This window comes from Dermochelys coriacea, chromosome 1 (genome assembly GCF_009764565.3).
Source record: "Dermochelys coriacea isolate rDerCor1 chromosome 1, rDerCor1.pri.v4, whole genome shotgun sequence".
Taxonomy (NCBI): domain Eukaryota; kingdom Metazoa; phylum Chordata; order Testudines; family Dermochelyidae; genus Dermochelys; species Dermochelys coriacea.
In genome coordinates this window covers 328659254-328685551 of record NC_050068.2, presented here as the reverse complement: position 1 = coordinate 328685551, position 26298 = coordinate 328659254, and the positions used below count along the sequence as shown (strand labels likewise).

General features: G+C 42.2%; 1 protein-coding gene across 2 annotated transcripts in view; it reads right to left on the bottom strand.

Annotated features, from left to right (window-relative positions):
• Positions 1-26298, bottom strand: part of RELN (reelin) — a 455243-nt gene that overhangs the window by 114072 nt on the left and 314873 nt on the right. For both annotated transcript variants that reach the window (XM_038377914.2, XM_038377905.2), the window contains exons 22-24: positions 24559-24671; positions 8153-8290; positions 6217-6403 (exon numbers count right to left, since the gene is read on the bottom strand). In XM_038377914.2, the coding sequence (XP_038233842.1) occupies positions 6217-6403; positions 8153-8290; positions 24559-24671 (438 nt within the window). The remainder of the gene's footprint in view (positions 1-6216; positions 6404-8152; positions 8291-24558; positions 24672-26298) is intronic.

Sequence of the window (26298 nt, the reverse complement as noted above, 5' to 3'; positions counted from 1 at the left end):
TCATCATCATCATGGCAGCTATCAAGGATCCAGTGATCAGAATAGCAGAGTCAAATTCCAGGTCCTCTTCTACACTTTAGAATGTATGTTTGATATCTCAGCTTCCTATTACCTCCTTACGGAGACAGTCCATCCATTCACTGAAGTGGATAAAGTTGACTCTTGCAACAGGGGTAAAAGAGAGGCTTTTTACCTTCAGTTCTCATGCAAGTATGTTTCACTTGCACATACGGAAATGTTCTGCTCCCAGTCACACTGGTATAGATCAGGGGCTACTCATTTCAAGTTAGTGGAATTACTCTATGAAATCACTGCCAGAGCCAAATCTTGAGCATAAAGTGGTTTGACTTCATGCAAAATGTCACCATCTACCAAGGATGTGGCCTTCCTTTATCTGCTCATTATATTCAAAAGCAGCACTACATGCTCTTCAGTCATGTCACTAGGATGGACAAAACCATCCCAGCACACCATGCTCTCAGACTTTCCACTGATGTGCAAAGAGGTAGACATGACATCCTGACAAGACGTGGCACTGTCCACAGACTGCCCCTGAGATTCCTGGATTTGCAGGATTGAGCCAGATCTGGGAACTTCACTACATGACACCCGGTGTGATGCCATCATCCATGATTACTCTGGCTGGCACAATGATCCTTATTAGACAGATATGTTTGATGATGAATTACTCTGGATTTACTCCATCAGAAAGCAGAACTGGCCTGGTAATATTTAGAAGTCTGTTTTGCTATCTGTATCTTTGAGTACCAGCAAAGGACATTTACCATCTTTCTTTACATTGAACTATTGAAGTGATCATTGTCCGCCTTGTTATCAATGGAGGGGAGGGCAGAATCAGGTTCAACTATGGTTTTATAGAGTAGTGTATTTCCACTCTGAATACATGACCCCTCTTTTATATGGAGGGCCCTGCCTGCAACAGAACTAGTGCAGTACTGTTCTGCTGGGATGGGTGCAGGAGTTGTAGGTCCTACCCCCAAAACACTCCTCTGTGCAGCAAGGATTTGAGGGTGGGACCAGTGGCTTTGACACTATGTAGGTCCACCAAACTTCTCCCTCGATGGAGGTGGTTTAGGAACATAAAAGGGGCCACACTGGGTCAGACCAATGGTCCATCTAGCTCAGTATCCTATCTTCTAACAGTGGCCAATGCCAGATGCTTCAGAGGGAATAAACAGAACAGGCAATCATTGAGTGATCTATCCCCTGTTGATCACTCCAAACCTCTGGCAATCAGAGGCTAGGGACACCCAGAGCAAGGGGTTGCATCCCAGACCATCTTGGTTAATAACTATTCATGGACTATCCTCCAGGAACTTATCTAGTTGTAGTTTTCATTTTTACAATATCCCCTGGCAATAAGTTCTACCAGTTGACTGTGCATTGTGGGAAGAAGTACTTCCTTTTGTTTTAAACCTGCTGCCTATTAATTTCCGTGGGTGACCCCTGGTTCTTCTGTTATGTGAAGGAATAAATAATACTTCCCTATTCTCTTTCTCCACACCAGTCATGTTTCTGTAGACCTCTATCATATCCTCACTTATTCATCTCTTTTCCAAGCTGAAAAATCCCTGTCTTTTTAATCTCTCCTTATACAGAAGCTGTTCCACACCCATAATGATTTTTGCTGCCCTTTTCTGTACCTTTTCCAATTCTAATATATCTTTTTTGAGATGGGGTGAACAGAACTGCACCCAGTATTCAAGGTGTGGGCATACCATGATTTGTATAATGGCATCAAGATATTTTCTGTATTATTATCTATCCCTTTCCTAATGGTTCCTAACATTGTGTTAGCTTTTTTGACTGCTGCTGCATATTGAAGGATATTTTCATAGGGAGGGAGCATAGCCAGGGTGGAGGGAAGGGCTGGGAGCCTCCATGGCAACTTCCTTCAGCAACTGAGCTGGAATTGAAAGCTGTCCTGATTGAGCTGAACCTCTGAGGGGAGAAGACATATAAACACACACACTATTCTGAGGGTGTACCGGTCCTGGATAACTCAGAATCTGTCAAGTATCAGAGGGGTAGCCGTGTTAGTCTGGATCTGTAAAAGTGGCAAAGAGTCCTGTGACACCTTATAGACTAACAGATGTATTGGAGCATAAGCTTTTGTGGGTGTATACCCACTTTGTCAGATGCATGTAGCGCATATGACAGTCTGGACCTATACATAGGATGCTTCTGCCGATGTGCACAGGCAGAAATTGTGAAAAAACAACATCGCTTGCCTCATAACCTAAGTCGTGCAGAACGCCATGCCATCCACAGCCTCAGAAACAACCCTGACATTATAATCAAAGAGGCTGATAAAGGAGGTGCTGTTGTCATCATGAACTGGTCTGACTACCAAAAGGAGGCTGCCAGACAACTCTCCAATACCAAATTCTACAGGCCACTTTCCTCAGATCCCACTGAGGAATACACTAAGAAACTGCACCATCTACTCAGGACGCTCCCTACACTAACACAGGAACAAATTAACATCCCCTTAGAGCCCCGACTGGGGTTATTCTATCTATTACCCAAGATCCACAAACCCGGAAATCCTGGACACCCCATCATCTCGGGCATTGGCACTCTCACTGAAAGACTGTCCAGATATGTTGTCCCTCTACTCAGATCCTACGCCACCAGCACTCCCAGCTATCTCCGTGACACCACTGATTTCCTAAGAAAACTTCAGTGCATTGGTGATCTTCCAGAAAACACCATCCTAGCTACCAGGGATGTAAAGGCTCTCTACACAAACATCCCCCACACAGATGGAATACAAGCTGTCAGAACAGTATCCCTGATGATGCCACAGCACAACTGGTTGCTGAGCTCTGTGACTTTATCCTCATGCACAGTTATTTCAAATGTGGTGACAATATATACCTCCAGACCAATGGCACTGCTATGGGCACCTGCATGGCTCCACAATTTGCCAACATTTTTATGGCTGACCTGGAACAACACTTCCTCAGCTCTTGTCCACTCATGCCCCTTCTCTACCTACGCTACATTGATGACATGTTCATCATCTGGACCCATAGGAAGGAAACCCTGGAAGAATTCCACCACAATTTCAATAGCTTCCATCTCACCATCAACCTCAGCCTGAACCAATCTACACGTGAGGTCCACTTCCTAGACATCACGGTGCAAATAAGTGATGGTCATGTTAACACCTATACCGAAAACCCACTGACTGCTATGCCTACCTTCATGCCTCCAGCTTCCATTCCGGACACACCACACAATCCATTGTCTACAGCCAAGTGCTGAGGTACAACCGCATTTGCTCCAACCTCTCAGACAGAGACCAACACCTACAAGATCTTCACCAAGCATTCTCAAAACTACAATACCCAGATGAGGAAATAAGGAAATAGATCAACAGAGCCAGACGTGTACCCAGAAGCCTCCTGCTGCAAGACAAGCCCAAGAAAGAAACCAACAGAACTCCACTGGCCATCACATACAGTCCACAGCTAAAACCTCTCCAACTCATCATCAGTGATCTACAATCTATCCTGGACAATGATCCCTCACTTTCGCAGGCCTTGGGAGGCGAGCCAGTCCTCGCCCACAGACAACCCGCCATCCTGAAGCATATTCTCATCAGCAACTACACACCGCACCATAGTAACTCTAACTCAGGAACCAATCCATGCAACAAACCTCAATGCCAACTCTGTCCACATATCTACACCAGCAACACCATCACAGGACCTAACCAGATCAGCCACACCATCACCGGTTCATTCACCTGCATGTCCACCAATGTAATATTCACCAGCAATGCCCCTCTGCTATGTACATCAGCCAAACTGGACAGTCCCTACGTAAAAGGATAAATGGACACAAATCAGATATTAGGAAAAACCTGTAGGAGAACACTTCAACCTCCCTGGACACACAACAGCAGATTTAAAGGTAGCCATCCTGCAGCAAAAAAACTTCAGGACCAGACTTCAAAGAGAAACTGCTGAGCTTCAGTTCATTTGCAAATTTGACACCATCAGCTCAGGATTAAACAAAGACTGTGAATGGCTAGCCAACTACAAAAGCAGTTTCTCCTCCCTTGGCGTTCACACCTCAACTGCTAGAAGAGGGCCTCATCCTCCCTGATTGAACTAACCTCCTTATCCCTAGCCTGATTCTTGTTTGCATATTTATACCTGCCTCTAGAAATTTCCACTATATGCATCTGAGGAAGTGGGTATTCATCCATGAAAGCTCAGGGTCTGTGTGCAATGTACTTCATCCCCTGAACTAGCAGGGGTGAATCAAGCTTCATGTGAAGAACTGAGATACTATTTCAGATAGGTTTGCTGTACTTCTCATACATATAACACAAAATCCATTCTACCAATAGAATAATCAGCTACAGAATTAGATTAATTAAAACAGGCCTCCAGTTACGCAAAGTCACAAAGGAAATGCAAGGGGCTAATTGAAAGAGTTCCATAATGAAAACATGCCTACAACTGATTAAAATGAGATATAAAAGATAAACAAGGAGTCAGCAGAACAAAGCCAAAATTAATCCGGAAATGAGAGACTGATAATGGCATTTGAATTAGAAGTTCAAATACAAAGTGGCTATTTGAACAAATACAAAGAAATAGCAACACATGTGTATGTGTTCTAAAAACAACACACAAATGTCAGCCAATGATTACAAATAATTTATTATAACATCTATCACCATGGCAGCGAGGCGCATTGAACACAGAACATCTAAATACAAATTAAATAAGCCACCTTCAATTATGGCACTCAGACTGCTGCTACTGAAAAAATAAATGCTAACCTAACCCTTAGAGATCAATAGAAAGAAGCCAAGAATTTCTAAATGAGATTTTCACCCTTCCTAAGCAGAAATAAGAAGAAAGATAATAAAAGAGAACCCCAGATCATAGCAAGTTAATTCTAATTTAGCAAATTACTTCGAGAAACTTGGCTTGAGAAAATGAGCCAGAAGGAGGAACATCTAATAGAGAAGACAATTATAAAAAAATCCAATTATCACAATTAGCTAGTTAGACTGATTGGTCTATTATGAAATTTTCAGTACTGCATTGTATTTCCAGGAGACATGGCTGTACACATATACATAGGTGCTGGAACTGGGAGTACTGGGGGTGCTGCCACATCCCCTGGCTTGAAGTGGTTTTCATTATATACAGGGGTTACACTTTGGTTCAATGGCTCTCAGCACCCCCATTATAAAAATTGTTCCAGCACCCCTGAATGTATATAGAAGTTCTGAAAATTATTTGATTGGATAGATTTTTGTAAATGAGATAAACAGCATACAATTATACCGCTTAACATAATAGCTTATTCCTCTGGGTCTGATCCAACTTCAAGTGTCTGCAGTGGCAATTGGATCAGGCTTGTAAAAGGAAACCACATAACTATGTGTATAGTTTTCCTTTCTGTAATTAAAATTAGATATTACAGCAATGTAAGAAGAAAAGTAGATCTGTGACCACAAAGCCGTTCTCCTAATCTTACATTTGGTTATAAAAGTATCTTTATGCTTTCATCTGATTACATACTATTGATCTGCAGATTTCCTAATTTTCTCTTTGTTTCATGTTATTTTTGTGTGTGAGCCAACCGAGTCATGCAAACAAAGCATCTGATAAGAGCTAACCAAGCATTTTCCAGAAAGCTGGAGGAGTAACATATCTGTATTTTCACCAGCTCCAGTTCTTTGACTTCACAAAAAGTTGCATGCCTTGAAGGTGTAGGGAAAGAACTAGCCTCTGAAAGAAAGACTACTGCCTTTGCTTAGGAAAAAGAATGAAAGAATAGTCACTCATGGGAGTTGTAAGTTACTTGAAAGAATATACAGCATATATACAAATCCTATTATAAACAATAGTAGGATTAATATGCAAGATTCTCAGGTACATCACTGATCCTTTAGTTCCTCTCATTACACATGGTATTTCTTAGGTGAACAATCAATGTCTGCATTCCCAATCCTTTTTGTCTGTAAAAAGACTAACTTGGCTTTGTTCTGCACACGTATCCATATTTTTGTCTAACTTGCATTTACGTACTGCATGTCATCTACTCTTGTATAGTTTTCTAACACACACCACCAATCTCCTTGTTTGTTGCTGTACAACCATATTAGGTTCCATTTAAAGATATATGTAAAGTGTTTCTAATTTATCCAACTCTTGGGTGTACCTTGTTGAAATAGAGTGATGATCCAGAAGAAATGACCCCACAGCCTTGTTCAGGTTTTACAATTTCTCCCCCAATAACTTCCTGCCATTCAGTCTTCAAACCATTTGGGTTCTCAAAATCAGACATTACAGTTGAAGGGAGGGAAGTCTCAGGGTGACATTCAGTGCCCTGGTACCCTGGATCACACCTGGAGAGAAGCAAAAAGACACCAGGCTCCTAAAGATACATACATATTCTACTTGACGTTATCCATAGTTACTTTAAAACAATGCAGCAGCTCTTCTAAGTTAGATATGAAATAATCAGACTCCCTGGAATCACAAGTTCAGGTCCTGGCATGGTCAGTTCAGCCCTTCTGAAACAGCTACACAGAAGCTACTATGTATATAGATCTTTTTAATGAGACAAATATATAATGGTTATTCTATCCACAGGGGTATTAAGGGCCAAATTTCCAAGCAGGCCTGAACACTTCTGTACATCTTCTGACCTGTGTATTGCACAATCCCTGATTTGCATGGGCACACTTCTACATATGAGTGTGCAAACTGGAGGGTGTATTAGCAAACTGGAACTGGAGCATATACAAGTTGTCCACTCACAGAAGGGACCATGAACTGTTAAAAATCTGTCCTTACAAAAAGTTTCACGGGATATTTAAGAACAGGGGTTTGTCCTAGTGACCATGATCAAAACTTCCCCTCCACTTACAGTTACGTAGTGTTGCTGTCTCTCTCCCATCAAAGATGGTTACATTTTAGTGGTTAGTTATATAGTCAAAACACTCTTTTGGGATGGAAGGTAAATGAATGATACTGTGGAGAGAGGTTTCAGAGTAGCAGCCGTGTTAGTCTGTATTCGCAAAAAGAAAAGGAGTACTTGTGGCACCTTAGAGATTAACAAATTTATTAGAGCATAAGATTTAAATTTATTAGATGCATCCGATGAAGTGAGCTGTAGCTCACGAAAGCTTATGCTCTAATAAATTTGTTAGTCTCTAAGGTGCCACAAGTACTCCTTTTCTTACTGTGGGGAGAGAAAGTCTATGGCATTTGGGTTATTAACGTCCATTTGTGACCTAGAAAATCTCTCCTGTAATGACCTATCTTGTGTGGACATGTACCACAGCTCAACTCTGTGTCTTAGGTTCTAGAATATTAACAGCTATCAGAGATTTTCTTCCTGCACATATGGCAAGGACATTTACTTTTGGTGTAGATGGATCTTAGTTGTATCCCTGCTGTCCCTGTGAAGTTCTGGCCATGATGTGGATCACCACTTTGCAGTGTCCAAGTGGTCTTGAAATTTATTAGTCTACTATACTTTTCTATGTTTTTACAATGCGGATAAACATTAATTGGTTATGTTTTTCTATATCCACCACCTATATAATTTTTAAAAATACCATCATATCTTCTCTCTCTAGCTATTTAAAAACATGCCAGTCACTGTGGTATCTAGATGATCTTGAAGCCAGTAGACACTAGCCAAGTCCCTGGCATAAGTCACAAAATCGTAAAGACAGCTCAGCGTGATACTGGCTGCCAAATAGTACCCATCCCGGGGTCCCCTATGACAACATGGGATCAGCTGGTCAAAGCAGTGCCCTGGTCACATCCCCTATGCCTGGGACAGGATGGTGATACTGGAGTAGATGCAGTTCTAATGGTCCTTACTCCACTGAAGGATCCCTCCACAGCCTGGATCCACCAGGTATATGGCTGCTTTGCTTTTGGGGACTGGAGCATTTGTTGGCTTTTGTTCTGGCCATAATGGTTTCACGAACACATTATTTCATTTATTTATTTAGATTTTAAATGATTGAAAGCTACGTCTCCAAAGCTCTAGGTGCCCTAACATCTTTATAACACAATACATAAAATTCCAGCAGCATTCAGAGTCACCATTTCCACAGGAACTGGCAAACGTGCAGTACCTGCATATGCCATGGTCGCACCAGCCGTGTCCATTACACATATTTGAACATTGCTGTCCAATGTAGATGTTGTCTAAAGCCCATTCATCTTGGACTGTGTAGTAGCACTGACTCCAACGGAAACGTGTAGCACTGGACCTGAAAATTAATAACGAAATTGTTTTATTTATAATGCTTTACACAACTCTCTGCAAGAGGCTAGAATGCAACAAAGCAGATATACAGAATAAACTAGTTCTACAGTTCTACTTGTAAGAGATTGACACAACTGAAGATAGATTTTGATAAACTAATTTTCTAGGTAGAAGCACCCTTATGTGCAGGAGAAAATGAGGGACAATCCAATTATTCATGACATTTCTGAGGAATGTTACAGAGGTGCTTCAAATGCTTTATGCTAAAGAGAAACATGAAGTTTAAAAACTTCATGAAGAGGAGCAAACTTCTATTCCGTAACATTCTGGGAGCATGAGAAGACATAAAACTAGAATTTCTGTCTGTTATTTCCAGTCACTAACAGTTGTGTCATTTTTACTGGATACAAAAGTTTCACTTTGTTGAGATAATATTACAAGAATTTATGATCTGGTTATTGACATTTTAATCAGTTTTTAGAGGTAGACATGTTTTACATAATATATTTTCATTTTTATTTTAATATTTTTTAAATGACCCACTGTTGGCTAGGCACTCAAATGAAATCCAAACCCTGTAATTTCATGCCATGTGTTAAAGGTGTAACATTCCCCACCCATAACCCAGGTTTTGTGGTTGTTGTAGTTTCTGTCCTGCTGATAATCTGACTTCTCATTTGACTTCAGCCATTTCTGAGACCAAGGCTAGAGAAAAATACATAGCTTTGGCCATATTCAAACAAAACAAAACAAAACAAAACAAAACAAAACAAAAAATATTAAAAGAATGTTACTAAGGTTGCAAAGTCAAGCGCTAAAAAGACAAAATGCCAGAATTAAGTATGCCTGTGCCCCTTTATACATGTATGCAGTATGTCATCATCTTTAACAATATGATCATATACCTTTTTACCCTCAGGACCCTTGCCTCATTTAGTGCTCAGGATGGACCTCCCTTGGGGATGAATCAGGCTTATGTTAAAGCAAGCTGTTGTCCATAGGACCCCTAGCTCATTTGTTCCTGAAGTTGGTAGATGTGGAGAGAATGAGGCAGGGGAATGTAGGGAGAGAAAGGAGGGTCTTATGGCTGATTGCTGTCCTAGAGAATTGGATTCTACCCCTACTTTTGCCAAAGAATTCCTGTGTAATGTTAAGCAAATCACTACTCCAAACCTTTCCCAGGTAGCCACTAAGTGAGAGTTCCTCATTTTGTAGGTGACAACCTGAGACCCTGGGCCTGATTTGTAGAAGTGATGAGCACAGAGTTGTGCTTGAAAATAAAAAGTACTATATGATGCTAAGTACTCTGAAAAGTCAGGTCCCAGGCAGCTCAAATGGGACACCCCAAATTAATGGATATATTTTACCATCATCTCTGTGTCTGAGCTCCCAATCTGCAAAATGGTGATAATACCCCACCATCTCAGAGGAGGGGTTTGTGAAAATAAATTAATTAATGTTTGTGAAGCCCTTGGATACTATACTGATGAGCTCCACAGCAAAGTCTCTGAGGAAATTAACAATTGGGTCTTCAAAGTAGAGTCTGAATAGTGTGCTGTAAATAAGACAGAGAACACATATTGAACAATGAGGCTAAAACAAAATATTGAATAGCTGCTGATTAGTTGAGCACTGTGCTTCTTGAACACTGAATGAAGCAGGGGATCTGTGGAAAAATAATATATGATTATGTAATTAAAGACTGTCTCATAATGTATACGCATAAGGGAGCTAAAGTAAGATTGCTCAGGCATCCTTAATTTTGGCATTTCTTAACTTTTGTGTGCTTCACTTTGCAACCTGAATAATGTTGATTTGATTTGATATATAATAGTGAGAACCACAGAAATCCACCCACAACTGAACAAAAAAGTGAAGGCTTCTTTTGCATAGGAAGACCTCACTTTCTTAAAGATGTTTAAAGGTGATAGAGCTATAGCCAGACATATCAAAATATCTAAGCACTTTTGGGAAAGTGTATGTATACCGATACTCAAAAAATGAACAAAGCAACAAGGTTAAACAATTCAAAATTGGGAATCTTAGTACATTCTGGGAGTTTATTTGAGCATTTAAGTCAGGGATGGGCAAACTATGGCCCAGGGGCCGCATTTGGCCAGCCAGATGTTTTAATCCGGCTCTCGAGCTCCCGCTGGGGAATGGGGTCTGAGGCTTGCCCCGCTCTAGTGCTCCAGCCGGGGAGCAGGATTGGGGATTTGCCCTGCTCCACGTGGCTCCCGGAAGCAGCAGCATGTCCCCACTCTGGCTCTTACATGTAGGGGCAGCCAGGGGGCTCCACATGCTGTCCACACCCCAAGTGCTGACCCCGCAGTTCCCATTGGCTGGGAACTGCGGCCAATGGGAGCTGCAGGGGCAGTGCCTGCGGACAGGGCAGCATGCGGAGCCACCTGACTGCTCCTCCACGTAGGAGCCAGAGCGGGGACATGCTGCTGCTTCTGGGAGCTGCTTGAGGTAAGTGCCTCCTGGAGCCTGCACCTTGACCCCCTCCCACACCCCAAACCCCTGCCCCAGCCCTGATCCCCCTCCCACACTCCGAACCCCTCTGTCCCAGCCTGGAGCAACCTCCTGAACCCCCAACGCTTCATCCCCAGCCCCACCTCAGAGCCCGCACCCCCAGCCGGAGCCTTCCCCCCTCCCCACAACCCCCTACCTCAGCCTGGAGCCCCTCCCACACCCTGAACTCCTCATTTATGGCCCCACCCCAGAGCCTGCACCCCCAGCCAGAGCTCTCACCCCCTCCCGCACCCCAACCCCCAATTTCATGAGCATTCATGGCCCGCCATGCAATTTCCATACCCAGATGTGGCCCTCGGGCCAAAAAGTTTGCCCACTCCTGGTTTAAGTGATAGTTAGAATTTGGTTTAAAGCCATCAGCTAAAGGTTTCTGTTCACCTTTAATGCTGTAGGCACTGCTTTTTCACCCAAATGAACCATTCCCCCCCCCCATTCTCAGTAACTACTTTTCATCAAAAATATAGTGAGAGTTTTACAGTATATAGAGTTAACGCGCCTGGGCAGGTTTGCAGATTAAATATTCCTTCAGGATATGATGTATTGACAAATTACAAAATAATAGTTATGAATGATCCATTAATGCCTATCACATCATTTAATCCACAGAATAAAGACTTCCTAAATACGTACAGACACAACTGACCATAAACATTCCGAGTTAGCTTTTACTGTTTATTTTGCCAGTGACCTGAAAGATAATGTGCCATTGACTCCCTCTATCCCCGCCCAAAATCCTTTAAATTCTTAGAACTGTGTTTCTAAAATTCATTGAAATATATCAAGGAACACTAAAGCTCATTGAACAATGGTGCTTCTCAAGGTACCTTAATCATTTGCACTTCATTGAGATCACAATTTGTAATCCCACAAGAAGAACCATAACAAGCGGTATTCGCTCTTATTGCATTCAAGGAAATAAAAAACCCACTGACCACAAGGAGGAATATTTTTTGTAAAATACTGTTTTTAAATGCACTGAGAGATTATTTAACTCATATTGTGGTTCCAAGTTACTGGAGTAGAAGCATTATCTCTGCATTCCCTTGCTTTTAAATGGTGATCATTGCTTCACAAAACTCAATTATGCAGCACTAGAACCTGTGGGGGACATTTTCAAAGGCATAAAGGACAATTAAGCACCTAACTTCCACTGTATGTTTTCTATTGTGTAAGTAGTAAGCATGAGTCCTAGACACAGTTTCCTGTAGCAAAAAAATCTAGAAGGTATAGAATAAAAGGCATTTCCTGATTCCCCCCAGTTGTCCTGATTGGCTGCCCATAGAGCACAGCCCAGGAGATACCATGACACACAGGGCTCAGAGGTGGAAGCAAAGAGATTTTACACTATCACGCTCTCAACCGCTCTGCACAAGTGACAGGACCAGCAGACCCACTGGTAACAATTTACATCTCTTTTTGTGCAGAGTGTTGTGCAACATATGGGATGTGGAATTTAAAAGTTCATCCACATTTTATGTGGCAGCACTGCAGAGATGCAGCATCCGGCCATGCACTACACAGCACTGTAGCTGGGATTAATGGACTGTGCAGGAGATGCTTTGCAACTTGCCAACAGTAACAGACCAATAGGTGCCACTGCATTGCCTGCAAACAGAGGTGACGGTTCCCACAAGAAGAAGCTCTCCTCCAGACATATTTTCCTGGATATGGAACTGCTTCAGTGACCTGCCCTGTGCTTCTGAATGTGGAGTAGGATTTATGCCAGCTGCAATGTGGAGTTTGAGTACTGAGCAAGATTAATGGAAGTGCGTACATAGTCTCTATTCTTAACATGATGTGCTGGGCTATAGCTGCAACTGCAGTAACTATTAAAGAATGTTGTGGCTAAAACTTGGTGCATTGACTTGAAAGGAAGTCCTTTCATTTTGCAATGGCATGAGATTTGTTTCTCATATTTACAGGTGGTAAGTGTATTGAGTTGAACTTTTTAGACCAATAGAAATGTGGCCAAAATCTTATCATAAAGCACTTATGTGAAAACAACTTGATCACTTTGTCAGAAACTGAGAAGCGGATGGTCATGCCTAGTGGTTGAAGCAGCAGTGGTCAGGCCTAGTGGTCGGGCTGGGGACCAGAGACAGAGTCAGAGCAGGAATCAAGAACAGGATTGGAACAAGGCTGGCGCAGGAGTAGGAGCAGTTTGTCAGAACCACCAAGTGGCAGGGGATACTCCCAGTGAGATAGTGATATTGAACAGAATGAGTGGATGCTCTCATTGGGAGCCTATATCCCCCTGGCTTTGGGGTCACCTGGTTAGACTGGCACCTGTGGGCTGCCTGAGCCCTGGTTGATTGATGTGAAACCCTCAGGTAATCAGGCTCAGGGATGACTAATCAGCTCAGCAGCACTTATTGGGTTCAGGCTGACAGTACTCATCAGGCTCAGAGATAACTCATTACATTTCCTCCCCTCCCCGCATTCAAAAGATGTCTACCAGAGGTCTTTGGACCAGGCTTATAAGGGTGTAATTGATAGAATTCTCAAAGTGGATCTGGTGCATGTATGTTTTCAATGGGCTCCCACAAACGATCAGCTGGACCATCACCCTCCCAATCAAGAAGGTGCATGAGCTTTCCTCAGAGAATTTTGGAATCCAAAATTTGCTTTACCAGGTACCCCTCATGCCCTTGCACCATGATGGGTGGAGGTGATGGTTGTTCTCATCTGGGGAAGGAGTTGTTGATGTGTTTTTTCAGCAAGGAGATGTGGAATACTGGCTGCATTTTCATCGCCTTAGACAGCTGGAGTTTGAAGACCACAGTGTTCATCTGTTGGAGGACCCAGAATGGGCTAAGATATCGATAATCCAACTTCCTTTAAGGCAGAGTAGAGTCAAGGTATTGTGCTGAGAACCATATTTTATCCCCAACTGTGATTTGAGGGCTTGCTTGCTCATGAAGGTGATCAAAATACTTTTAATTTTGGGCTGAATCTAGATGGGTTTTCAATTTTTCCTGGATGCAGTGATGGTGTTTGACCAGGTCAGAGGCTGCAGGTACATCTGAGGCTTGTGGCATGGACCAGTGAAACCGAGGATAGAAACCACAGTTGGCATAAAAATGACTTTGGGGGTTGATCAGTAGTTGGAATTACTGTACAAAGGGAAGGAGGAGAACTCAGTCATGGTGATGATAATTCACAAAGCAATGGAGGTACTGCTCCAGAATTTGGTTCACTCGTTCAATCTGCCTCTGGGAGTTGTAAACTGAGAAATTATACAGTTCAACATTCAGGAACTTGAACAATTCCTGCCAGAAGTGTGAAACAAACTGTGATCCTTGGGCAGTGGAATCAAAGCACTTATTGGGGTTTGGTGCAGGGGTTTTTTGTTCGACACAGACATCACAGGATTCAATGTAGGACTCAATGGATGAATGTAATTTTGGACACAAGAAATATCAAGAGACCAGCTTCAATATTTTCCAGTGGCTAAAATGGCCATCCAGGGATGAGTCATGGCATAGCTGGAGTATTGCTATATGTGGTTCACCACTGGGGATATAGATCTGGTCCTTAAACATAAGAATTCCATTCTTGACAGAGAATTTCGGGTTAGGAGCTAAGTCATACCACTTGAAATAAGGTTTACTGCAAATGGAACATGGGGTAGGAGGGGCTTCACACGAGAAAGCAAGCCATTGTTCACCATCACAATGATGAAATGGCAGGCTTAAATACTATGGGATGTTCAGGAGCCATATTTTTCTTGTCCAGCTACTCACCCTTGAGGACAGTGCAATGGGTTTTCCATTCCAGGGAACAGGTCATGGTGAAATCAAACCTGGAGAAAAAAAGGATCACCAGATCTGAGGCTGGATGAGAGCCTTTCCTGTTTGCAGGTACTCCAGGTTCTTATGGTTTGTATATTCCTAGATCAGGAAACATGCACCTTTCTGAGAAGATGAAGATGTCATCTAGGCAGATCACCACAAACTAGCCTAAAACATCTGTGAAAATGTCCTTGACAAAGAGCTAGAATGTGGCTGGGACATTGGAGAGACTAAAAGGCATAACCAGATAGTCAAAATTATCGCAACAGGTGTGCAATGCTGTCTTCAATTTGTTACCCTCCCAAATAAGATTAGACTGTAAACCTCACAAAGATCGAACTTGATAAATACCTTTGTGGAACTGATTCTTTCCAACAGCTTGTTGATCAAAGACAAAGCATACTTGCTCTTGATGGTGATTTTGTCCAAGGCATGATAGTTCATGCAAAGGTACAAGGAGTCATTCTTCTTTTTTCATAAACAAAATTGGGCCCCAGCAGAAGATATGGATGGATGGCTGAAGATCATTGCAAGATTTGCATCAAGGTATTTCTGGTTCTGATAAGGAATAAATTTGTCCAAATGGAAGTTTAGCCCATTACTGGAGATCGATGGGGCAATTTTAGGGTCTACATGGGAGTAAAGTATCAGCATTCCTTTTATCAAATACATCAGCAAACTCTTGATATTTTGCAGGGATTAATGTGCCATTAACTCATTTAATCTGCTGGTCACAGAAGGCAGTGGGTTTCTCAGTGCTGGTTCTGTTTGGCCTGGACTCAGCTAGACATGATTCTTGGCAATAGCTCAACTCAAATCATAGCTTGAGCATCTTTCATAAAATGTGTGCATCATGCACTGAGTGCCATGGAATATTGAGCATGGTCAGAGAGTGTGTGACTTAATTAAATTAAAATGCAGAATCTCTTGGTGATCTTGGATTTCAGTCTGGAAGGGCATGGTTTATTGGACAACTGAACAAAAGGACAGCATACTACCGTCAATCATTACCACTAGATCTGGGGTGGGCTTCCTTTGCACTGGAAGCTGATTAACCTTAGTGAATCCAGTATCCATGAAATTTCTAGAGGCATCAGAATTCACTAGCACAAGCTGGGTTCAATTCACCTCAGAGACCCAGAGATGAAGAAAGACCTGCAGGCGCAGAGGATGACAGTTCATGGCTGCCAAGACACATATGAGCAGAAGAGGGGATTTCGTTGGAGAACTCAACTGTGAGGTTACATACAGCTTCAAACCCTCTAATGGGGCTGGGCATGATTATTTCCCTGGGTCTGCTGAAGGTCTGGATTTAAGGGGGCACACAATGGCAAAGTAGGGCCCCCCAGTACAAAAGGCTGTTCTGATGCCAATACTCCTCCTTCTCCTGATCAGTGAGGTATCTTCACTTCAAATCAGTCTGCATAGGCTCCAGTTCTAGGACAGCTCAAGGGGACGGCTGGAATGAAACAGGATGAGGCTGGAGTTGTGTGCACAACCTCTTCTTTTTTTGGCATCGTTCGAACAAATTACTCTTAATCTGGAGGCACAGTTCAATATACAAATACAAACTAATGGGAGGTTTGACCTGTACCAATTCATTTTTCCTGTCGTCGTTCAGACCCTGGAGTAAATGCTGAATCTGTGCCACCATGTTCCAATCTTGTCAGCAACCAGATGCTGAAAAAGGGCAGCATAGGTAGACACAGGCTGACAGTCTTGCTGGAGAAACAGCAGCCTGGCTTAAATGGTATGGGCACAATTCAGATAATCAAATATTACAGAGAAGGATTACATGCATCTGATGAAGTGAGCTGTAGCTCACGAAAGCTTATGCTCAAATAAATTTGTTAGTCTCTAAGGTGCCACAAGTACTCCTTTTCTTTTTTGCGAATACAGACTAACACGGCTGCTACTCTGAAACCTACAGAGAAGGTGTGGATGAACTTTCAAAGTGACTGAGAATCAGGCTGGCCTGTTCCAGGAGAGGCTAGCTCCAGTCCAGGGTTTCATCAGTCAATAAATTGATAATAAGCCCCACCTTGGATTGATCATCAGGATACATCGTAGGACTCATCAGGAATAAAAGGCAATAAAAAACTTCTGGTGGTTCCCATCAAATCTTTCTGGCAGTGAAACCTTTGGGCTATGTCCCAAAGATACCATGGCTGACAGTAATGGGGTTATCTGTGGCTGTGGGGATCTGTGAGTGGAGGAAGGCATTCTCCAGATGCCATTGGACAACTTGATCCTGAAGACTCTGGACCATCTCTGTGATCTCAGTGATAAACATAATTCCAGGGGTTTCCATCTCAGCTTCTGGAGCTGGGCACAAAAGGAGGCAGCCTCAACTGTCAGAAACTGATAGATGATCAGTCTTCGTAGTTAAAGCAGCAACAGTCATGACTAGTGGTTGGAACTGTGGCAGTCAGAACTAGTGGTCACACTGGGGACTTAAGCCAGGAGTCAGAGCAGGAATTAAGAGTGGGGTTGGAACAAGGCTGGAGTAGGACTAGGAGCAGTCTGTCAGAACCACCACGTGGCAGGGGATACTCCCAGCGAGGTAGTGATGTTAAGCAGACTGGAGTGAGTGCTCTCATTGCCTATATCCCGGGCTTGGGGTCACCTGGTTAGACCTGCACCTGTGGAGTGGCTGAGCCCTGGCTGATTGATAGGGAGCCCTCAGGTAATCATGCTCAGGGATGAATCATCAGGCTCAGGCTGAGGGATGAGTAATCGGCACTCATCAGGTTCTGAGATGACTCATTACACTGACTAGGACTAGAACAGAATGCGGGGTTTTTTTGGTCTTTTTGTTAAAAAAGAAAAAAAAATTAAAAAGCTTCTCAGCCATTGTGCTGGAATCTCAACAAGCCAGCTATATCGTTGTAATGCAAATGTGAGAGTTCAATGCAAATGTAATCTGTAGCAAGGAAAACAGAGCAGATTGGTTCCTTACCATAACATGGGGTAAATTGGATAGAAGTGATTGGAAGGAACCATATGAAAATGAACATGACTGTCACATGGCTCTGAATAATAAGGGCTGTTACATATCTAGGTGTCTGTCTGGATTAAAGAAAATGTATTTAAACTAAACTCTTGGTTGCAAGAGCAGTGTTATGGAAAAAACATACTTTTTGAAAGCTCTCCAAAGCTACACTGCAGCTCAAGGTAACAACCGGCTTAAAAGGATTACTCCATTAAAAATGGTAATCAAGATTTTAAAAAGTCATGTTAATTAAAGAAAAAAGAATAAAAGGCGGAGTACCAGCTGCATTCTCAGTGATAAAAAATTGGCTGTCCGGACAATCACCCTTTGGCCTCCTACTAAAACAAAAAGTGTAACATCAAAGATTTATATAAAAATGATTACTGGGGAAAAGCACCTTCAATTTGTCACAACTGTTTCTCAAATTTTATAGGTTTCATAGTAGCAGCCGTGTTAGTCTGTATTCGCAAAAAGAAAAGGAGTACTTGTGGCACCTTAGAGACTAACAAATTTATTAGAGCATAAGCTTTCGTGAGCTACAGCTCACTTCATCGGATACATTTGGTGGAAAAAACAGAGGGGATATTTATATACACACACAGAGAACAGGAAACAATGGGTTTATTATACACACTGTAAGGAGAGTGATCACTTAAGATAAGCCATCACCAGCAGCGGGGGGCGGGGGGAAGAAGGAAAACCTTTCATGGTGACAAGCAAGGTAGGTTAATTCCAGCAGTTAACAAGAATATCTGAGGAACAGTGGGGGTGGGGTGGGGGGGGGGAGAAATACCATGGGGAAATAGTTTTACTTTGTGTAATGACTCATCCATTCCCAGTCTCTATTCAAGCCTAAGTTAATTGTATCCAGTTTGCAAATTAATTCCAATTCAGCAGTCTCTCATTGGAGTCTGTTTTTGAAGCTTTTTTGTTGAAGGATAGCCACTCTTAGGTCTGTAATCGAGTGACCAGAGAGATTGAAGTGTTCTCCAACTGGTTTTTGAATGTTATAATTCTTGACGTCTGATTTGTGTCCATTCATTCTTTTACGTAGAGACTGTCCAGTTTGGCCAATGTACATGGCAGAGGGGCATTGCTGGCACATGATGGCATATATCACATTGGTAGATGCGCAGGTGAACGAGCCTCTGATAGTGTGGCTGATGTGATTAGGCCCTATGATGGTATCCCCTGAATAGATATGTGGACAGAGTTGGCAACGGGCTTTGTTGCAAGGATAGGTTCCTGGGTTAGTGGTTCTGTTGTGTGGTGTGTGGTTGCTGGTGAGTATTTGCTTTAGGTTGGAGGGCTGTCTGTAAGCAAGGACTGGCCTGTCTCCCAAGATCTGTGAGAGTGATGGGTTGTCCTTCAGGATAGGTTGTAGATCCTTGATAATGCGTTGGAGAGGTTTTAGTTGGGGGCTGAAGGTGATGGCTAGCGGCTTTCTGTTATTTTCTTTGTTGGGCCTGTCCTGTAGTAGGTGACTTCTGGGTACTCTTCTGGCTCTGTCAATCTGTTTCTTCACTTCAGCAGGTGGGTATTGTAGTTGTACGAATGCATGATAGAGATCTTGTAGGTGTTTGTCTCTGTCTGAGGAGTTGGAGCAAATGTGGTTATATCGTAGAGCTTGGCTGTAGACAATGGATCGAGTGGTATGATCTGGATGAAAGCTAGAGGCATGTAGGTAGGAATAGCGGTCAGCAGGTTTCCGATATAGGGTGGTGTTTATGTGACCATCGCTTATTAGCACCGTAGTGTCCAGGAAGTGGATCTCTTGTGTGGACTGGTCCAGGCTGAGGTTGATGGTGGGATGGAAATTGTTGAAATCCTGGTGGAATTCCTCAAGGGCTTCTTTTCCATGGGTCCAGATGATGAAGATGTCATCAATGTAGCGCAAGTAGAGAAGGGGCATTAGGGGACGAGAGCTGAGGAAGCGTTGTTCTAAGTCAGCCATAAAAATGTTGGCATACTGTGGGGCCATGCTGTGCCGCTGATTTGAAGGTATACATTGTCCCCAAATGTGAAATAGTTATGGGTGAGGACAAAGTCACAAAGTTCAGCCACCAGGTTAGCCATGACATTATCGGGGATACTGTTCCTGACGGCTTGTAGCCCATCTTTGTGTCGAATGTTGGTGTAGAGGGCTTCTACATCGATAGTGGCTAGGATGGTGTTTTTAGGAAGATCACCAATGGACTGTAGTTTCCTCAGGAAGTCAGTGGTGTCTCGAAGATAGCTGGGAGTGCTGGTAACGTAGGGCCTGAGGAGGGAGTCTACGTAGCCAGACAATCCCGCTGTCAGGGTGCCGATGCCTGAGATGATGGGGCGTCCAGGATTTCCAGGTTTATGGATCTTGGGTAGCAGATAGAATACCGCAGGTCGGGGTTCTAGGGGTGTGTCTGTGCGGATTTGTTCTTGTGCTTTTTCAGGGAGTTTCTTGAGCAAATGCTGTAGTTTCTTTTGGTAACTCTCAGTGGGATCAGAGGGTAATGGCTTGTAGAAAGTGGTGTTGGAGAGCTGCCTAGTAGCCTCTTGTTCATACTCCGACCTATTCATGATGATGACAGCACCTCCTTTGTGAGCCTTTTTGATTATGATGTCAGAGTTGTTTCTGAGGCTGTGGATGGCACTGTGTTCTGCATGGCTGAGGTTATGGGGTAAGCGATGCTGCTTTTCCACAATTTCAGCTCGTGCACGTCGGCAGAAGCACTCTACGTAGAAGTCCAGGCTGCTGTTTCGACCTTCAGGAGGAGTCCACCCAGAATCCTTCTTTTTGTAGTGTTGGTAGGAAGGTCTCTGTGGGTTAATATGTTGGTCAGAGGTGTGTTGGAAATATTCCTTGAGTCGGAGACGTTGAAAATAGGATTCTAGGTCACCACAGAACTGTATCATGTTCGTGGGGGTGGAGAGGCAAAAGGAGAGGCCCCGAGATAGGACAGATTCTTCTGCTGGGCTAAGAGTATAGTTGGATAGATTAACAATATTGCTGGGTGGATTACGGGAACCATTGTTGTGGCCCCTTGTAGCATGTAGTAGTTTACATAGCTTAGTGTCCTTTTTCTTTTGTAGAGAAGCAAAGTGTGTGTTGTAAATGGCTTGTCTAGTTTTTGTAAAGTCCAGCCATGAGGAAGTTTGTGTGGAAAGTTGGTTCTTTATGAGAGTATCCAGTTTTGAGAGCTCATTCTTAATCTTTCCCTGTTTGCTGTAGAGGATGTTGATCAGGTGGTTCCGCAGTTTCTTTGAGAGTGTGTGGCACAAGCTGTCAGCATAGTCTGTGTGGTATGTAGATTGTAATGGATTCAAAAACCAGTTGGCAAGGCCACAAGTACTCCTTTTCAAATTTTATACTTTTTCTATGGCTCGAAATCTGTTTTTGGCTTCCTGATGATATTACATTTGAGTCAGGTTAATGTCAAATTTAAGTTATTGTTATAGCATTACAGTTAGAAAAATGAAAGAAATCATACTGATTCCCAAATGCAGAAAAAGGTACTGCAAGCAAAACACTCTCCTCTTTCTTACAGAATTTTTGTGATATGTAATTTAAAATAATGCTGCATTCTCTCCTGGTATTAAGGAAACTTGAGGAGCCAATGCAAATTTGAAGCTGATCAAAATTATATTTGCTACGTTCTGAGATACTATAATTACATTTACTCAATTATCCTGAAACTCTCATTCAGTCATTAGGTGTTGATTTGTTTATGAAGTCAGCAAACTGACAGCTGTTTGTTTTTCATTAAGGCCTGTTTTTATGTAAATGTCTTTCATAAAATTGAAATAAATTTTCATCAGTGTTAGAAATGTTCAATTCACGTACAATATAATTTCAGAGAACAGGTGCATACATTTGATTTTCCCAATGCAATTAGATTCCTTATAACAGATTTTCTAATCCAACAGATCTCAGCTAAAACAGGGATCTTGTAAAACCATGATTACCTGGATGCACTGCATTTACAGATGCATATGTCAGTATAAAAATACCAGAAGATTAAAAAAGGTTTATGCCAAGGAGAGACACTGTTTAAATGACTCATTTGAAAAGGAAAATCATCCAGTCCCACGGTGAATATGTACCACGTCTAGTTCCTTTTTCAAAGCCTGAGCAAAAGGACTTTGCATTACAGGAAAAATTCCTCTCTCAGAAAGTAGAGGCAGAACACAGAGCATCCCTGCACACCCTGGCTACAGCTCTGGCTATCACCTTTGGCTTTGGGCCTTAGTAGAGGTTGTGGCTCCTATCTACACAAGACTCTGATTCAGAGGATCCATGTAGTTCACTGAATCAATGGCCAACACCAGTGGAATTGCATTTCTGTGGTCTCAGAGCAGATTTAAGGATTTGATCCCAAGTAACTAATAGAGACACTAGATTGACTGAATGGACTTGCTGCTACATTTTCATCTCAGAAAACCTACAGAATTAACAGTTACAATAATAAAAATATATGTAAATGAGGTCAAATGATAAAAAGAACTGCTGATTTATTTAAAATTTGTATTTATCAAGGGCTAAATTGTGCTCTCAAATTCTAACATGGCCATATAGGGGAGTAAAGGTACCTCCCCACCTGACTACACTAGGGCTACCTAGAGCTTGGGTCCAGGTCCTCAGTGCAGATAGGGGGTGAACAAGTGGGTGGGGAGAGATCAGAACGGCCTGGAGTAGGTGATGCCACGGCTCAGCTACTCCCTCTATGCTGCATCTTAGAAAGGATTGACATATTCTCTCATCCTCTAGCAGAAGAGGGGCTTGGTACAGTTCCTCCCAGGGCTCCTCCCTGGGCAGTGCAGCTTATACAGTGCCTCCGGGACACATTAAAACTGGATGGGGGGAAAGATAAATGCTAGACTATTCTTTTTCACAGCTCTCTTAATCGCTGCCTGCAGATAAATGTTTTCCCTCGGCTCTTTTTAAAAGAAGAAATTAGGAAAATGAAACCAGCTATTTATATAATTTTGATTTGAGGCATATAAGGTGTTCAAACCTGTACTGTTTACTGAGGAACATCTCCCCCTCTCCAATCCTCACTGATTTCTCTGAGAAAGGAGTATAGTCCAGGTCAATATTTTGAGCAAAATTCTGGCTTGTCTTTAGAGGGGAAGCCTCTCTCCCTCCAGGACATACCGGTGCACAAGCAGGGCAACATGGATCTAGCATTCCTATGTGCACTAGGCAGAGGCCAAGCTAATATGCCTAGCAGTTCTTCATTACTTTAACAGGGTATGGCTAATCTTTTGTCTTGTACACATTGCTGCTAATATTAGTCTTCATGGGGAGGGGTGGAGGAAAGAAGAAGGGGGCAGTTCACATTGCTCCTTTTTGGAGCATTAGTAAAGAGCACTGCAGAGCATATTCCTCACCCTTTCTCCTGAGCCATCCTGTTCTGTACAGTCCAGATGGCTCAGGGGCCCTCTGCACATCCAGTACCCACCCACAGCACATCTCACACTTGCAAGGGCAGAAATTTCCTTTCTACTAGCAAGTGCCCAAACAAACAAAAAACTACTACTAATCTCATCAGTGTTAGTTGTGTCTTATCCCCACTCCTCATTGATGAAAATGAAGGAAAAAAATAATATCAGCTGAGAATAGTACAGAGTATCATATTACTTTTGGGTGCAGGACATGGCATGACTTTCCCCTTTCCCCTCAACTGGAATACTTAATATCATGTCATAGTTTACTGAAAAAACGTTTTTATGAACAGGCAGTAAAGTGCAGCACTCATGCCTGCTTCCTGTGACACTCTATCTCCCTTCAATGGTAGCTAGACCAGCTGGAGATTAGTAAGTCTGCTACAGCCTTGGCTAAGAGAGATAGGTCCTTTAGCTCATGCATCAAGCTTCCAAGGTCCCAGGTTTGGTGCCGGTCACACCGATTTGGGTCTGTCGACATTACACAGTGATAATTTGTACCTTAATTACATACAAAACTCTACAAACAGAAGGAAATCCTTTCAGACACAAGATAAATTGGGATATATTAATTATTCGTGCATGGCATAAACCAGTAACTTGACTATTATTTCACTGCGACTCTTCCCTTTAAACAAGTCTCCTAAATTGAAAATGGAATAATTTTCTTCTGTCATCACATATGTCTAGAAAACCTAAAATGAAAAAATGCCTGTATTAACACCACTTGCACATTTTACATTATAACTTTAGGTACTTTGTATGTCTTACTACTGAGTTTAAAAACAACTTATTTCGGACCTGAATTCTAAAAAGTGCAAAAAGCTTCTTGCAAGCTACTGAGTGCCCTTGGGCCTCCCAAATTTGACATCTGAGGCCACTCAGCACCCTATAGGATTGGGACTATTATAATCTAACTATTTGTTCATTGGCCTTTGAATAGTGATGTTTAGTATTTTCTGACCAATACTTTATTCAAAATATGTAGAGACGTGCAGATGAAATGACTTGCAGCCAGCCTATGGAGAGTACAGAATTTGGCTGATCGTGGCTCCCAGTGGCTGTGGTTCGCTGCTCCAGGACAATGGGAGTGCTGGAAGCAGCGGCCAGTACATCCCTCGGCCCGCGCCACTTCCAGCGGCTCCTATTGTCCTGGAGCAGCGAACCGCGGCCACTGGGAGCCACGATCGACTGAACCTGTGGACGCGGCAGGTAAACAAACCAGCCCGGCCCGCCAGTGGCTTTCCCTGCACAAGCAGCGGAACAAGTTTGGGAACCACTGCATTAAACGATCAGAGTCTTAGTGTGAATTATGTCCTTTGAAAAAACACTTGATGTTCTTACCAATACTTCACAATCTAATCAGGTTAGGAAGATAGTCAATGATAAAGTATTGTATCTGGGCCAAATCCACAGTCGTTACTCAGACAATACACCCATTGGCTTGAGAAAGGGCAGCAGGATTTGGCTTATTCCTTGTGATAAAAATAAAAGGTTAAGTGAATAATTACATCAAAATATGTAGTCTCTTACCAAGTTTTCTGTGGTAACAAGGCTGTAATTCTCCTCCACTGCATGAATTCACTGGAATGGTAGATACTTGCTGATGTAAACTCCTGACAGCTAGGCATACTTGGAAAGCATTCCTTAAAGTAAAACATTTCAATATCAGGTTTAATCTGGAGGCAACATTAGGAACTGAATTCTTTCTGAAAGGTGAATCACATTCAGTGAATCCAGAGGTTGTGTGATCCAGATGTCAGAGCAAGGAACTGAAAGCCAGAAGGATCCTAGGACGAGCCAAAGGCTTTCTTTGGTAACCTCATAATAGTGACAGTTTAGGATAGAAGAGACCATATGGCTCATTTATAGCAGGTCTGTGTAGCATTATTACCATGTGATGTTTTCTCCTCCATGTGGATGTCTAATTATATTTTTCAATATGTTCACAGACACCTTTGGTATAATTCTCCAAAAACCCTTTAGTGTCCTTTTGCTGTCCGCCTGTACGTGATTCCTTTACATTCACAGGCAGTTCTGTCACAGCCTCCTTTTTACAATGTCATGCACCTCTATGATCTCTTTTTATAGTGAAAATAAATGCAAGTTCATCATCTTTTCTGGTTCTTCTGTATCATTCCTGTAGTTGTTGACCACATCAGTGTCCAGTACTTTTGGATGTGGTTTTGGTGTCACTATTATAGTACAGCACTCAAACAATATCGTCTAAATTGTTCATTTCCCTTTTTATTTATGCAAGTATTCAGTTTCCTCATTCTACTGCTGCTGAAAATTCACCTAATTGGTTTAACTTCCTGCCCATTATCATCTCTCCAAGAACTTTTTACTGTTCACTGTTTTTCAGCATAACCCCCTTTTCTATTTTTCAGTCCTACTCTCACTATTCTATGCCATATTTTTTAGTAGAAAGAACAGGAAACTGGGAGTCAGAACTCCTTGGTTCTTTTCCCAGCTCTGCCTCTGACTTGCTGTGTAATCTTGGCCAAGTTAGTCAATGTTGCTGTACCTCAGTTGATTTTATGTAAAATGGGTATAATACATTTCTACGTTACAAGTATGTCACAGGCTTGAAGACTATTTTATATAAATGACACTCAGATGTATACTTGTAACTCTGTAGTAGGAGTGAAAACTTGGTTTGTTTTTGGTAAGTATATATGTGTTTAAAAGCTAAATTAAGAAATAATTAATAATATTTTGTCTTCATTTCATCTGTAGATCCCAATCCTGCAATGAGTGTTGCCCAGGTGCAGGGGTCCACCTACATGGAGTATGTGTGGATTCATTACAGTGTGAACTCTCAGACTGTGAGTTCTTTAAGGAAGGGACCTGACTTAAATGGAAAGCACCTAGCACATCTTGGGTGCTATATAACTAACAATAGAATCATAACTTGAAAGTACATTTAGTGACTGAGAATATTTGTATTTAAAGTTTAAAGAAGCTCAATACATATTAATGTTTTGCAATCATCTTTAGAGAAATAGGAGAATCTAAAATCATACCAGCCATCCATTAAAAATATTAAAATACTGACCAAAACTCTCATAGTTCTGTTATGTGATTTTGAATACTTCTTCTGAAGAAAGAGGTTCCTTCTAACAATTTTCCAAACATTTTCTCTGTTTCATCTCTCATAAAAGGTCTGATAAACACAGTCTGATCATTTAGTGAGAAGCAAACAGAACTTTCAGACATTTTAGTTAATTAGTGCTTTGTTTACTGGCTAGATTACCTCCTTGCAGCATATTA